Source organism: Cyprinodon variegatus, unplaced genomic scaffold (assembly GCF_000732505.1).
Source record: "Cyprinodon variegatus isolate N-32 unplaced genomic scaffold, C_variegatus-1.0 Scaffold0, whole genome shotgun sequence".
Taxonomy (NCBI): domain Eukaryota; kingdom Metazoa; phylum Chordata; class Actinopteri; order Cyprinodontiformes; family Cyprinodontidae; genus Cyprinodon; species Cyprinodon variegatus.
Genome location: NW_015150453.1, coordinates 1,755,656 through 1,769,678, shown reverse-complemented (window position 1 = coordinate 1,769,678; position 14,023 = coordinate 1,755,656). Strand labels below are relative to the sequence as shown.

At 36.1% G+C, this 14,023-nt stretch overlaps 2 protein-coding genes across 2 annotated transcripts in view; both read left to right on the top strand.

The window, feature by feature from the left end:
• Positions 1-496: 496 nt before the first annotated feature.
• Positions 497-9,627, top strand: snrnp48 (small nuclear ribonucleoprotein, U11/U12 48KDa subunit). The gene is made up of 9 exons (XM_015391901.1): positions 497-724; positions 2,219-2,332; positions 3,281-3,341; positions 3,621-3,701; positions 7,194-7,373; positions 7,621-7,742; positions 8,845-8,948; positions 9,039-9,314; positions 9,436-9,627. The coding sequence occupies exons 1-9, from the start codon at positions 575-577 to the stop codon at positions 9,509-9,511; spliced, it is 1,164 nt and encodes a 387-aa protein (XP_015247387.1). The 5' UTR covers positions 497-574; the 3' UTR covers positions 9,512-9,627.
• A 2,042-nt stretch (positions 9,628-11,669) lies between these two features.
• The window catches only part of LOC107081913 (collagen alpha-1(I) chain-like), a 36,621-nt gene continuing 34,267 nt past the window's right edge, over positions 11,670-14,023 (top strand). The window contains exon 1 of the mRNA XM_015370312.1: positions 11,670-11,854. Coding sequence (XP_015225798.1) covers positions 11,834-11,854 — 21 coding nt within the window. The 5' untranslated portion in view covers positions 11,670-11,833. The remainder of the gene's footprint in view (positions 11,855-14,023) is intronic.

Sequence of the window (14,023 nt, the reverse complement as noted above, 5' to 3'; positions counted from 1 at the left end):
GAAAGTAGCGAATCTACTAAATATAGAAAGTGGAGATAAGACAGCAAGACAGGAAAGACACACATGCCTTAAGACATTGTGTATATATATATATATATATATATATATATATATATATATATATATATATATATATATATATATATATACAAGATTATATAAGATTATAACGGAAAATAAATAAATAGGGTAATTAATACAAAGGTAATTACATAAAGAAGCTAATTAAAAGAGATATATACATTTATGTCTCACTGTGTAATAAAATTTTTACCTATATTTATTTGTTTATTGTATATTTGGGAGCTATTAATTGTATGCTTATTTATTTATTGAGCATTTATTTATTTATGTGTTTATTTTTAAATACGGTATAGCTGGTTCTCGACGAGTCTTTGTATAGTGTTTGTTATATAAATAAAAAATGAAATAAAAAAATTCAACTACCAGCATGCATTGCTAGTACTTATGTCACTTCCGTATGCGTCATCATATCGCGCGGAAGCGCTTTCTCTGGTGTAGTAGTCGCGTTTTTTAAGCAGATTTTAGTTTACTTTGGTACTAGAATACACCAATGTCCGCCTCTATTCCTCCAGAAACTGTCCAGGATCGCCTGGACCGTCTGAAGGAGCTGACAGAGTTTACCGAAAAGTGCAAAAAACAGTTAAATGAAATATTTGAGACGCTCGGATGGTCACAGGAGTACGACGATGAATTCAATAAGGTAAATCTTGTTAGATATCTGTTTAGCTTCTGTTTGCTAATCAATAATTTGAGTTCTAAACCTGGAACCTTTCAAAAAGAAAATAATAGTTGGAAAGAGATAGTGAGATGAGGCCTCATGAGACATTATTGAACCGTTTGGCGAAATTGCTCCAATGATTCCCAGAGTTAATGAGGCTCCATCCATGTGAACATATCACCACCTACTGGTGGAGTGCAGAACTACAGTTANGTTTGGCGAAATTGCTCCAATGATTCCCAGAGTTAATGAGGCTCCATCCATGTGAACATATCACCACCTACTGGTGGAGTGCAGAACTACAGTTAGTAACAAAATCTGATTATTTTGCAATTGTTTTTCTTTTTTCCCCCTCTTTTAAGTTCCTTTGAAATTGTTAAAGATTTGCGTGTATAATAAAATCTTTTCTAAATTTTTAAAGTTTAAAATGTCTTAGAACAATCATTTAAGGCACACTGTTTTTCTGCCATTTTATTGAAATAAGCTCAAGCAGACAGTGAATGTGTTTGTGCAAATTGGGCAATGATGAGCAAAATTAAAGGTGTTAGTCATTTTTATTCAAACATAATAGTTTTTCCACGGTTTTTGGTTTTAATCGGGTTGGAAGTTATGTGTTCAACCAATCTTTTGGCTAAACCGACCAATATAATTTGGCAGCGTTTTTACCCAATCTATATTTCTACTTTCTAATAAAAATTAGTCACATTAGCCAAAATAATTAAGTATAATCGCAATTTTCAAAAGTGAATCTTGAACCATCAACGTCAGGAGTGGAAGTCAGTGTCTTACAGATGACGATGATGAGAGAAATACTTCTTAACACTAAAGTTACAACTGTGTCCAACAGCTTGCTCAGTATTTAATCATTACATTCTGTAATCTAACCAAAATAGTTTTAAGCAACTAGATTTGTTGGAAAAAACAACCAATTTTTTCTTAGAATCTATCCAAACTCTATCCAACTGACAGCAACTTTCCTACAAACTCCCACATCTGCACTGAATCCTGAGGCTGTTTAAATACTTGCGCTTTCTGGACCACTTCCTGAAGCGCTCATGTGGTATCACTGTAGCGAGGCTTCGGACGTCATCAATTTTGGACCCTCTAAATGAATCATGCCTCGACACGCGCTTCAGGGAAACGCCCCGCCTCCGTTACTGGACACACGCCTCGAAGCCTCGGCTCATCTCATAACATCACTTCCATTTACATTATATGAGTGATGTGTTTGCTATTGTTTACAGTTGAATTCTGCAGTATACAGTATGTTACACCAGCCATTTCAGCTCCTTGTTATATTTTGCGAGATTTATTTGTATTTTGTCTTGATACAGCAACTCTCCAGTGCCAGTTTTTTATTATTTTTTTTAACATGCTATATGTAGTCAAGTTTACATAAAGTACAGCCAGCGATTGATTGGTATCTTTGTTATACTGTTTCAATTTTCCTTGTTTTTGATTTTTATGTTTTATCAGGAGCCGATGGAGCAGTGTCCCTATGACCCAAACCACAGAGTCCCCGTCAGAACCATGGAAAAACACAAAGCCTCCTGCAGGCTCAGCAAAATGGGTTATCCTGCTGAGGAACAGGTAGCAGCTGAATTTCAACAAAAACAGATTTAGTCATGTGAAGTGACTAAAAATATATATGTGTGTGGATTTGTTTGCTTATACTCTTTTAGTTAACTCAAAGTACAAATTCTTCGTTACTGTACTTAAGTAAATTTTTTCGGTATTTGTACTTTCTATTCCTTATATTTTCAAAACAAACGTTACTCGTTACTCTTGGCTTCGGTTTAATGTTTATAAATATTCACGTCATGTGCGCCATCCAATGCAGATCATTGGCGCCATCCACATCTAGTGAAAACTAGTGTAATTGGATGAGTCATAGAACGCAAACACTAATTGGTTAGCTAAAGGAAATCATCAGAAGCAAGCAGGAGTTCTATAAACTGCAAAGGTAAATTATCTATGCCATGCTACAATGTCGGATTCAGAAAAAGATGCTGAAATGTCTGAAAGGTCGGACACAGGCGAGAATGTATCGGGAGACGGAGACCAACAAGACCTCCCTCATCCATGGCCCTATCTCAAAGAAATTTTGTCGAAATATTAGGCTTTCAATTTATATTGTGGCATCTGGCTGTTTTTTTTAAAGGTTACTTTATACTTTTAAACTTTAAGTAGTTTTTGGAGCTCATACTTCTTCACTTTTACTTGAGTAAAGAGGTCAAGTTGATGCTTGAACTTTTACCAGAGTGTTTTTAAACTGCTGTATCTATACTTCTACTTAAGTAACAAATGTGTGTACTTTTAACCCCACTGATCACCTGTCAGCTCTCTACACAGCTGAAAGTTATACAAATATTAACATTTGTGATACAATTTGTTTCGATTTAAGGGGACCGTTTTTTTTATTCGAGCCCAGAACCCAGGCTTATAGTTTTAACGCCTATAAAATGTGATCCATATGTAAACCACGCTTCCTCAATTATTGATGCTGTTAAACTGACATCTCCTATCGCTGTTCTGCAGAAAGAGATGTACGACCCATCTGTGTGCTATGAAAACAGCAACGTTAAAAGTTTTTTGATGGGTAAGGTCATTTTGAATATATACTTTGTTAAAAAGTGTAATTTTTTTCTGTCAGCTAATTCTATATTTTTCTAAAGTTCTGTTAATATGCAGCCCCTTTACATTGTTTTTTACATCTGAATTGTAGTTTTATGTCATTTAAATGTTTATATATATATAACAAAGTATATATATGAAACATGAAAAGACAACCTAAATGATATAAAGGTACAATAATTATATGTTAAGGCATTAATGCACTGCTGTTAAGTTTGTATGTTTTTTTTTTTCCTTCTTGCAGACAAATCCACCCAACACCAGGTTATACTACAGGCTAGATCTGCAGCCCCACTTATGAAGATGGAGGGAGTCTTCTGGCAAGGTATCGTCTCACCTTTAATTACTAAATCAAGCTTGCTTTTTGTGCTGGATCTGATATTACAGCCAATAAACAAACTGCCCACTAGATGTCACTTATGTCTTAATTTCATTTTCTTCTGTCTTTTAAACTTGCAACCATCTTCACCAAATCTTTAAACAGATTTAAGTCAGAGGTAACAGGGCTTTGGCTCAGTTTGGACACCTATCCAGGAGTCATTGTCAGTTCTTTCAGGTCACAACAGAGTTTTTAGAACAGGGTTCTGATACCTGCAGCTCCAGGACGGCATGTGGCTTTTTGGACCCTCTAAAATGGCTCTTGAAGCAACAGGGGCATTGGATGTAGGAGTTTTCCCAGAAATTGAAGGGTTGTCAGTTCAAGCTCCAGTTTTCAATGATGTTTTGTCCTTGGGCAAGACACTTCACCCGCATCGCCTACCGCTGGTGGTCAAATCACCATCAGTGCATGAATGGGTGAATGAATTAATATAGTGGAAAGCGCTTTGGTCAAATCTCCAGACTTAAAAAAGTACATTTAATAGTGGCTAAAAATGATATAAGGAACTAACTTATATACTATAATAACAAATACCAGCATTAGAGGTTTTATGGGTTCTTATAAAAAAATTTTTAATAGAATTTTCCCAGCAGAATAAAACTAAAAGAACCAGAAATTAGTTTTTAGAGTTTTCTGTTTTTCTTTTTGTTAGCTTGGAAGTTTTTTTTTTTTTTATTGCAATAAAGAACATACAAGAACACTATAGAACATTATTAATTACAAACAGATACAACATCAAAGGGCTTTATAAAACAGAGCAATTTTACAATGTCAAAATCAAATCTAAGGATTCTATATAGATATTAATAGAGGATAATAAAATCTGGATATTAGGTTTTTGTTTTTAATATTTGGAGGTGTGTATATGATATTTACCATAAATAATAAAAAAATAACAACATATAAGAATTCTGTTTTGACATGTTCACATTTCTCCATCCCAAACAAAACATCCTTATCTGTTAAAGTAATATTGAGATTTCTTTGATTAAAAAAAGTGACATATCTCTCCAAAATATTTTTGTATAATTACAATCCTACGGAGCCCCTAAAGGGAAATGGAGGGAAAAAATTAACTTTTGCGAGATCTAGCAAAAAATAAACTTTTGCGAGATCTAGCAAAAAATAAACTTTTGCGAGATCTAGCAAAAAATAAACTTTTGCGAGATCCCGCAATACTTTTGAGAGATCTCGCAAAAGTATTGCGAGATCCTGCAAAACTATTGCGGGATCTTGCAAAAAAAAAGACTTTTGCGAGATCCCGCAATACTTTTGCAGGATCTTGCAATACTTTTGCGAGATCTCGATCCTGCAAAAGTATTGCGGGATCTTGCAAAAGTATTGCGGGATCTTGCAAAAGTATTGCGGGATCTTGCAAAAAATAAACTTTTGCGAGATCCTGCAATACTTTTGCGAGATCTCGCAAAAGTATTGCGGGATCTCGCAAAAGTTCTTTTTTTCCCCTCTTTGTCCGTTTAGGGGCTCCATACAATCCCAAAAAAGATGAATAAGCTTTTCTTCATTATTTTTACAAAAAGTACACATCTATATGTCCAAATCCCATTTATATCTTTTTATCAAAAATGCATTAATAGCTTGGAAGTTACGTGTTTTATTATCATGCTTTTTTAAAATGTATTTTTATTTTTTTTACAGCAAATAATACCCTATTAGAGAAATCCAGCTTTATGAATCATTTAATGTTTTCCCTTATTTTAAAAGAAAAAAATACAAATAAACTGTTTGTTATTTCAGAAAGCAATAGATTTCCTATGGCAAAAAATTAACAGGTTTAAAAGGTTACAGACTCCTGTTGTAGAGCTTCGCCGCAGGTCGAGCTGACAGAATTGACCAAGACTCCTGGATAGCTGTGGAAACATCCGGGTGTCAGTCAGGTTTCTGTTTCGTGACGCAGATTACTGTTAATTTACAGACATCTTTACCAAATGCTTCTCTAACAAACGCTTTGGTCAGATAAAGATGTTTACTTTTTTTACAAACTGGATTGTCACTTTTATTTGATTAAATTTACCTTCTGATGTGTGTATTGTGTGTTTATTTGCAGCAACAGTGGTGAGTATTAGAGAAGAGGTGGGCTCTAGAAAAATCTGCTGCTCTGGTTCAGGCTTGCCTGATTACGTGCAGTATCCTTTTGTCATCATATCCTTTTTATACTTCCGTTCTGAGACTATTAACACAGACTTTTCCCTTTACGTCTTGGGGAAGGTCCAGTTACTTAAATCTGCAGCCAATATTTAGAGTATGGATTTTATTTTTCCTGTGTTCATGACGTTTCTTACGTAATTTGCTCTATTCTTCTGGGGACAAACAGTTATTAATTGAGGATGTTTACAGTATTATCACAGCTTTAGGACTTTTGGAGCTCTACCATATTTTATCATTTGTGGGGGAAAAAAACTCCAAGTCTCTTCTGTTTTTTTGTGCAATCAGGGGAAGTATAGAAATTTAATTATTTTCCACAGTTAAATAAAAACCAAAAAAGAAAACATTATATAGAAACAATATTTATGATTTTTTTTTCTGTCCGTCATCTATCAGTCCTCTAGTTATTCCACTGGTTCCTAAACTTTTGGTTTAAAAGAAAGTTTTCGGACCCTTCAGACAACTTTTCAACTGCTGAACAATGAAAAGTCAACTACAGGAAATCCTATTGCAACAAAGTGAACTACAATCTCTTTAAAATTGTGAAAATACCACTTTTATAGTTTAATTACTTTGTGTTTAAATCTCTGTTTCTCTGTGTTGCAGAGTTTAATATTCCCATTAATTGTTTCTTTTTAAATTGCCTCTAAAAATTGGTAATTTTTTCGATTCATGCCCCCTGCAGTTATGCAGCATCCCCCACTAGGGGGCGCACCTCCATTTATGGAACCACTTCTTTAACCTACTCAGGTATTAAATTACTGCATGGTGACTTATTTTTAAAAAGGTTTTGGGACTTTGAAAACGTGAGTTTGAAAAAATTTGAAAAAAAGTTTAAATTTTGACATTCGATCCTTAAGTTTCTTTAAGTTTTCAAACTCTGGATGATAGCAGTGGTTCCAGGAAATTTAGAATATCAGACCTCTCAGTCATTTATTCCACGTTAGCTCCTAATTGTTTATCTGTTGTGTTAATGCTGACTCAGCTGAAGCAGGTTTATGCAAAAAGTGACTCATCAGAAATGCTGAAACATTAAAGTTTAAATTCAACAACCAAAATACTTTTTTTTTGTATGTTTGGAGCCACAGGAGCTCGGCTCTGCAAAGGATTTGCAGTACATTTTGTCCTTTTTTTTTTTTTTTTATCTATACTTTGATCCTGTTTGTTTTTGTTGGGGAATCCCTCATTAATCTGTGACCAGCAGTAACCAGTGAGATATCAGGCAGATGTACAGGTTGTATTCCTGTGTGTAAAAGCTCTCTGGTCCTTCATCAGGTCAGTACTCTGGCCAGCCTGTCGACGTGCCTCAGAACCACAAGCGAGCGGTCTGTGACCTCACTGTCCCGGACCGCTTGGCTCTTTACGATCACGTGGTCGGCGTACTCGGACAGCAGAATGAGGCTGCGGCATCCAACGACGATCTCTACGTAGATTTGGTTTCAAAACTTCAAAAAGGTGAAGGTCACAATTTTCATGGCTTTGTTTTTATCTAAGGAATATAAACCAACATTTTAACAAAGATTTTTTTTTTTTTAAGCCTGAAATCGGTTCTGCTTTAAAAAGTCTGAACTAAATGTCCCTGCATTTATGTCACTTCAAAGTAGTCTCTTTTGAGTTTATACATACTTAAAGATTCACCTCATTGTGCCTTTTTTGTTTGTTTTTAAAGGGATCTTATTGATGGTTGTGTGTTTTTGTGCAGATGAAGGACAGAATGAACCAAAGAGTCACTTGGAGCTGATGGCGGAGATGAGGGACTATAAGAGGCGACGTCAGTCTTATAGAGCCAAGAACGTTCACATCACTAAGAAGTCCTACACTGAGGTAAACCCTTCAGTCACACTGCTGGGCTGATTTATTTTTCTTTCCTATATACTGTATATATATTGCTTATTCTTAATGCACCTTTTTCCTCCCTGTTTGCACCTTCTGTAACTTCTATGCCAATATGTGAAGAGTGAATTTCTCTGCTGTGAGATCAATAAAGCTCCTCTAATCTAATCTATTTGTTATTTGAATGCAGCCTGCTTCCTTTTTTTTAAAACAATTAACCTTTTTGTTCCTGACATGTTTGTAATGACAGCTTTGATAGTCAAACGCTGGTTGGACTATAGGGTCTTTTAGTTGTTTAAACCAATTAAACAAGACACTATAAACATGTCAGTTCATTTATATGGCACCATTTAGTCATTGACTTTGCAATTTATCCATCCATCGTTCCATCCATCGTTCCATCCATTTTCCATCACGCCTATCCCTGCTGGGGTCACAATGGGTGCTGGTGCCTATCTCCAGCTGTCCAGTATTTAAAGAAGCAAATTAACTAACAGTCATGTTTCTGGACTGCGGGAGGAAGTCGGAATACCCAGAGAGAATCCATGCATGCTCAGAGAGAACAGGCAAACTCGATAGAGAAAAACCTGGGCCGCACATGGAACCTTCTTGCTGCATCTGCTACCCACTGGACCACTGTTCATGTTATTTGGAATTTAATCAGTAATAAATTAACAGTACAATCAAAAGACTGCATTATTCATTGTGTGTGTGAGCTGGCTGATGCTGATGGGGAACACAGGTCAGCTGACCTCCCACTGACCCATATCTTTTTATTTCAACCGTATGCATATGAATTTCATCCTAAAGTCCCCTTATTTTTTATTTATTTATTTTTTTTTTCTTTTCCTTTGGATAGAAACATGTAATTAATTGATTATTTAATTTCCCTTTCAGGCAACTTCCAAAATGTATAAAAACCTAAGAAATCCTCTTCCTAAACCAGTCACTGGATTCCAATCAAAACTTTCTCAATTATAGATTAGATTTTATTTTATTATTGATCAGCCTGTGCAAAAATCCTCTGTAACTTCATCATTTGTTCAAAACAAAGTGGAAATATCAAAGTTATATCTTTGTGATCACCCTGCAGGTCATCAGAGAGGTGATCAGTGTTCATTCAGAGGAACTCGCCAGACAGTGGAAAGAGGACGAGGATGAGAAGCAGTTATCCAGATCTGATCAATCCCCTCAAGGGTAAACAAAAAAAAAAAAACAGTTTGTTAGTTTGTTTGATTAGTAGGAGAACCACTGTAGGAAAGACAGCATGTTATTCTATGTTTTAAGGCGCTGGCTGGAGAGAAGACGATCAAAATCCGCAGAGTCCCATCACTCCCACAGCAAGCGCCATCGCAGCCGCGAAAGGAGCCATGAACGAGACCGTGAGCGAAGCCGAGAGCCAGGACGTGAGCGAGACCGAGAACCAGGACGTGAGCGAGACCGTGAGCGAAGCCGAGAGCCAGGACGTGAGCGAGACCGAGAACCAGGACGTGAGCGAGACCGTGAGCGAAGCCGAGAGCGAAGGGACAACAGGGAGCGGAAGAAAAAGAAAAGAAAAGAAAGGTAAGAAACCCCAACTCAGTACTCTGACAATTATTTCTGCTATGACAACTCTGCTTCAAAACAACTACACTTCATCTTCTTTAAAAGTTCTCTTGGGTAATACAATAATTGCTTTTCCTAGGGATTCCCGCTCCCCTGACGGCCGCCAACATAACAGAAAGAAAAAGAAGAAGGAAGATAAGGAGAGGGATAAGTGAAAAAGCCGGATCTGTAGCATTGGAAGTCAGAAAGCTCATCCAGTTAAAACATGCTCCTGTTTATTGGTCAACTCTTTGTTTTTTTTTTCCTTTTTTAAAGGTAATAAAGATTTGTTCAAACACCTTTTCTATTCTCTCTTTTTAAGATTTTAAGTCATGTTTTCATGTAAATTGTTTACATTTCTAGACATCTTTTCACCATAAACATGCCATAAATTATTTTCATCAAAGAAAAGACACAATGGATGAAGTAAAATGATTCATTTAGCAGAAATCACTTCCTGAATAATAAAAACTATTACTGCATCACAAACACGATGTGCACCCCCAGGAATCTGGTGCTGCTGACCACTTGTACAGCCACTGCTCATCAGCAGCTCAGCAGTAGAGGTGGTCAGCAGCACCAAATTCCTGGGGGTGCACATCAAAGACAACATCTGGACTGTAAACACCACCTCACTGGTCACAAAAGTGTACTGGTATGCACTTCCTGTGGAGGATGAGGAGAGCCAGCCTGCCTACAGAAGCACCATAGAGAGCGTTCTGACCAGCTGTCTCCCTGTGTGGTGTGGAGGCTGCAGCGCCTCAAACTGGAAGAAGGTGAGGAGAGTGATAACTGCAGAGAAGATCATTGGGGCCTCTCTTCCCTCCATTAAAGACATTTTAATAACAGCATTACATATCCGGAGCCCATAACATCATAAATGACCCCTCACACCCCCACCATGGACTGTTTTTCTCTGCTGCACTCTGGGAAGAGGCTTTGAAGCATTCGATGCAGGTCCAGCAGATTCTGCAACAGCTTCTTCCCCACTGCCATTAAACAGCTGGGATGTTGGAAAAAACTAAATCATCTTATAAACTCTGTATCACACTGATAACTGAATATCAAACCAAAATACTGCATATTTGCATCATATATATTAATGATCTGAACTTCCGTGCACCATGTTATTTCTCTCACACTGTTTGTTTCATCACTGCTGCGCTTTATGGAATGGAAATGTTGATTTACTGTCTGGAAAGCTTTACTAAATGGAATTTCGTTTTGCATACACTCTATACAAAATGACAAAAGTTGTCTAAGTCAAAAAGGATCGGCCAGGATGAAAACCATACCATCAATACATATTAGGGTAAAAACATGACGATTCTAAAAATCACCTCAGTATCCTCCACTTGTCCTCTTTTCCACAGAAATGGAGCTTTGATGGATTGATTATGAAAGAATTCAGGTTAAACTGACAGATAATGAGATTTTTGTTACTGACAGTGATCCTTAATTAAGCAAAAACATCCTTTTAAGTTTAACCCACTAAGTTAATCCCCAGTCAAGAGGTGGATGAGTGGTCTTCACTTCTGTCCCCCCTGCAGGACAGGGGGGCCCTCAGGACCCAGACCGAGAACCTGAGAGCCGGATCGTACCCAGAGGATGAAGGAAATTGGTTCACTTGGATAAATTTAACATGCTACTGAGTTTCTGTTACTTTTATAAGTCTATGTTTTGAAAATACAAGAATTTAAAAAATGTTTCACATATTTCATTCTGGGTTCATTTCTGATGTTATCAGTTATTAACTTTCAGCTGCCTCTAAGAAATTTACAACTTTTGATTTATTTCCAGCCAGTTGACACTAAATCTCTAATTTTTCTTTTAATTGGAAGAAAACTCCCGCCTGTTGTGTCAATAATCATCAGATCTTCTGCAAGTTTAAAATTTTCTTTATATTCAGGGTAATAATTGCATAAATCTACTTCAGATGTTGACGTCTGGTTGCAAAAAGCTCCGTTAAATGTAACCCCTCATAGGTTGGTTGAATTTGACTTCAGATTTAATTTCCAGGCATTTTGCTAATAGTATTTATTTTTAATCATCCAGTTAAGGCTTATTGTAAATTAATGCTTTTCTTTCCAATATAATCCAATTATATATTCAGAGTTATAAATTTAATGACAATGCAGTCAAATTAAGTGAATTTTCTTCTTCCAGTTGACAAAACAATGATCCATCTAAGGAAGTCCAGCTTATTGCAAACAATAACTTTGGTTTGTGGTAGAACATGCGGTTCTGAATGGTTATCACTAATCCATAGTCTTCCTCTGCTGAAGCCGGTTCGTGGATCAGGTATTTCTCACCCTGTTGGGAAGCAGAGGTAGAAGACTGAGGATCCCGTCAGAGCCTGGGAGCCCGGCGGATCCAGAGGAGACAGGAGGAGGCAAACCGACTCAGTGATAATGCTGTGAAGGCCAACAGTCTGCCGGGCTTTCCTAATATCCTGATCAGGATTCAAACGGGTTCGAGGAGACGGTCTTCTCAGCACCATGGGATCATCCAGGGATAAGGTGAGAGGAAAGGTTACTTTAGGCTCTAATTTTAGATTAAATATTTTTGGCCATTTAGATAATAAATAATGTATGAAGTACACATTGGTTTAACTTTATATTGATCAATAATAATGAAACTTTCTTGGAAAATGAAGTCGGACAGTGGAGACAGAGGATGCGTTTAATGAACTAACTGTTAATTTTAGACATATTTCTTTAATTAGTCAATCATTGAGTAAAAAATTAATGCAGAACTTCAGCCAGAAGCAGAAAAACTGCAGGGGAAAAGGCTAGCAAGGCCTTTTAGATAAAATAACTCGCTGATTTAATGTGAACCTCATGCTAAATCATAGCTTTGATGAAAGGTCCTCATTTTCCTTTTTTATTTTGGATTTATATTGCCTTTTTTTTTAAGTAGAAAGCATGTAATCTTCTGTATTTGGCTCTTATAGATGTTTATTTTACTTTATTTACTGAAAGTCACTTTGCTGTTTCTTCTTTCATAGTTTTTTTGTGTTCAGTAACTAAATCTTTAAACTGCCACCTATATTAGAGTATTATTACTTTTTCACGATTTAAACACTGGATGAATAAAACAGTTTCCTCTGGTGGGGACGTTTCTCACCTTGGCGTCCCAGAGGTCCTTCTGCTCAGTGTAAAATCGCTTCACTCTGAATGCACAGAATTTTAATTAAAAGGGGCTGTTAAAAGCATGTCATTATTTATATTTAAATTATCCTTTTTTCCATTTTCCTTTTTGTATCATAGTAATAACACAGCTTTGATTTGATTTGAACATTCATTTACATCATCTCCCTTAAAATCAACATTTTTTTTTAGATTTTTCCACCTCAGTTTCCCTTAATTTAAGTTAGAAAAGCGATTTAAACCAGGAAGTTGTGGTTGAGGTTTCATCCTCACTAATCATCTGGTTATTGACTCCATGTTCTGGTCTATCAGCTGCTTGTGTGGTTATAGTGCAGGTTTATGTTTAGGCTCAGATGGAGGCTTCAGGAATGTCTGATGAGTCTGAGAAAAGCTCAGCAGTGCAGCATCCTGACAAAGAAGCCTCAGTCTGTTTAGTTCTCACACCGAGCACAGCCTGAGTCGCACGTACGGGTTAAAACCAGGGTCCGTCCATCTGCTGTCATGCACTTCAGCACCTTTAGCAAAATAGTCACACCAGTTACATTAAATAAAATAAAAAGAGCTGAAAATAATGAAAAAAATGAATTTTACCTGAAGGTAGCCTCAAACATGAATGTGAGTAAAAAGGTATTCTGCTAATTTATGAACAAAAACATCCACACTGATCTGAAGAGGTTTGGAAACCATATGAGATGTTTGTTTGTTTATGATACAAATAGAAAGTATTTTGCATCCAACCATAATTAATCTGAAGGGATTTAATGGCCCCTTTTTTGATGCTTTGTGTTTCCTTGCTGTGAATATGATACAGGATGTTCATCTGATGAACGACGAGGAAAATATCACAAATCTTTGTCTGAGAGAAGAAAAATCATAAGGGATAAAAGATTTATAACACCTCTGGATAGTGAAAAAGAGAAATTCTACACTGTTTAAGTAAAAAAAACAATTTAAATGAAGCTAGTTTTAATATTGGAGAATCATCTAACAAAATAAAAGTTTTTATTTGTATTATTTTCTAGAACTTTTTTAATTGTCTCATTAAGGTTGTTTACAGTCAATTTATCCCCTGATTGTATTACATTGTCAGGCTGTCCATAAATGCATTAAGAGGTAACTAATTACAATAGAAATCTTATAAAAGAAGATTTCATTGTTTGATATAAAAAAAAAAAAATACTGAATTAGAGTTTGCTAGTTTTCCATTTGCTTTTGCACCTCAGGTTTTGATAGCATTTTTAATTTTTTTATAGTCCCATTGTATTGTTTCTGAAACTGCAGACTATTTTATGCACATTTTATGGCAGAAAGTGTCAAGACTGAGTGAACCTCAGTGCTAAAACATGCACAAGGATTTCCTTTTTGTATTAAATATTTTTTGTTAATGGATAATATTCAGTGGTAAGACTTTGTGTTTTAATAACTTATATCCTGATTTGAAGAAGTGTTACTGGTTGCACTTGTTTAAATGCATTGGCAGATTATTGCACTTATTTTGAAGATTAATAATCTAGCAGAATCTGCTCTTGATTAGTATTT

Coding starts and splice junctions, on each gene's coding strand:
- snrnp48 (XM_015391901.1), top strand. CDS start 575: ATGTCCGCCTCTATTCCTCCAGAAACTGTCCAGGATCGCCTGGACCGT. Junction 2,333..3,280: donor GTTATCCTGCTGAGGAACAG/GTAGCAGCTGAA, acceptor GCTGTTCTGCAG/AAAGAGATGTACGACCCATC. Junction 8,949..9,038: donor TCTGATCAATCCCCTCAAGG/GTAAACAAAAAA, acceptor CTATGTTTTAAG/GCGCTGGCTGGAGAGAAGAC.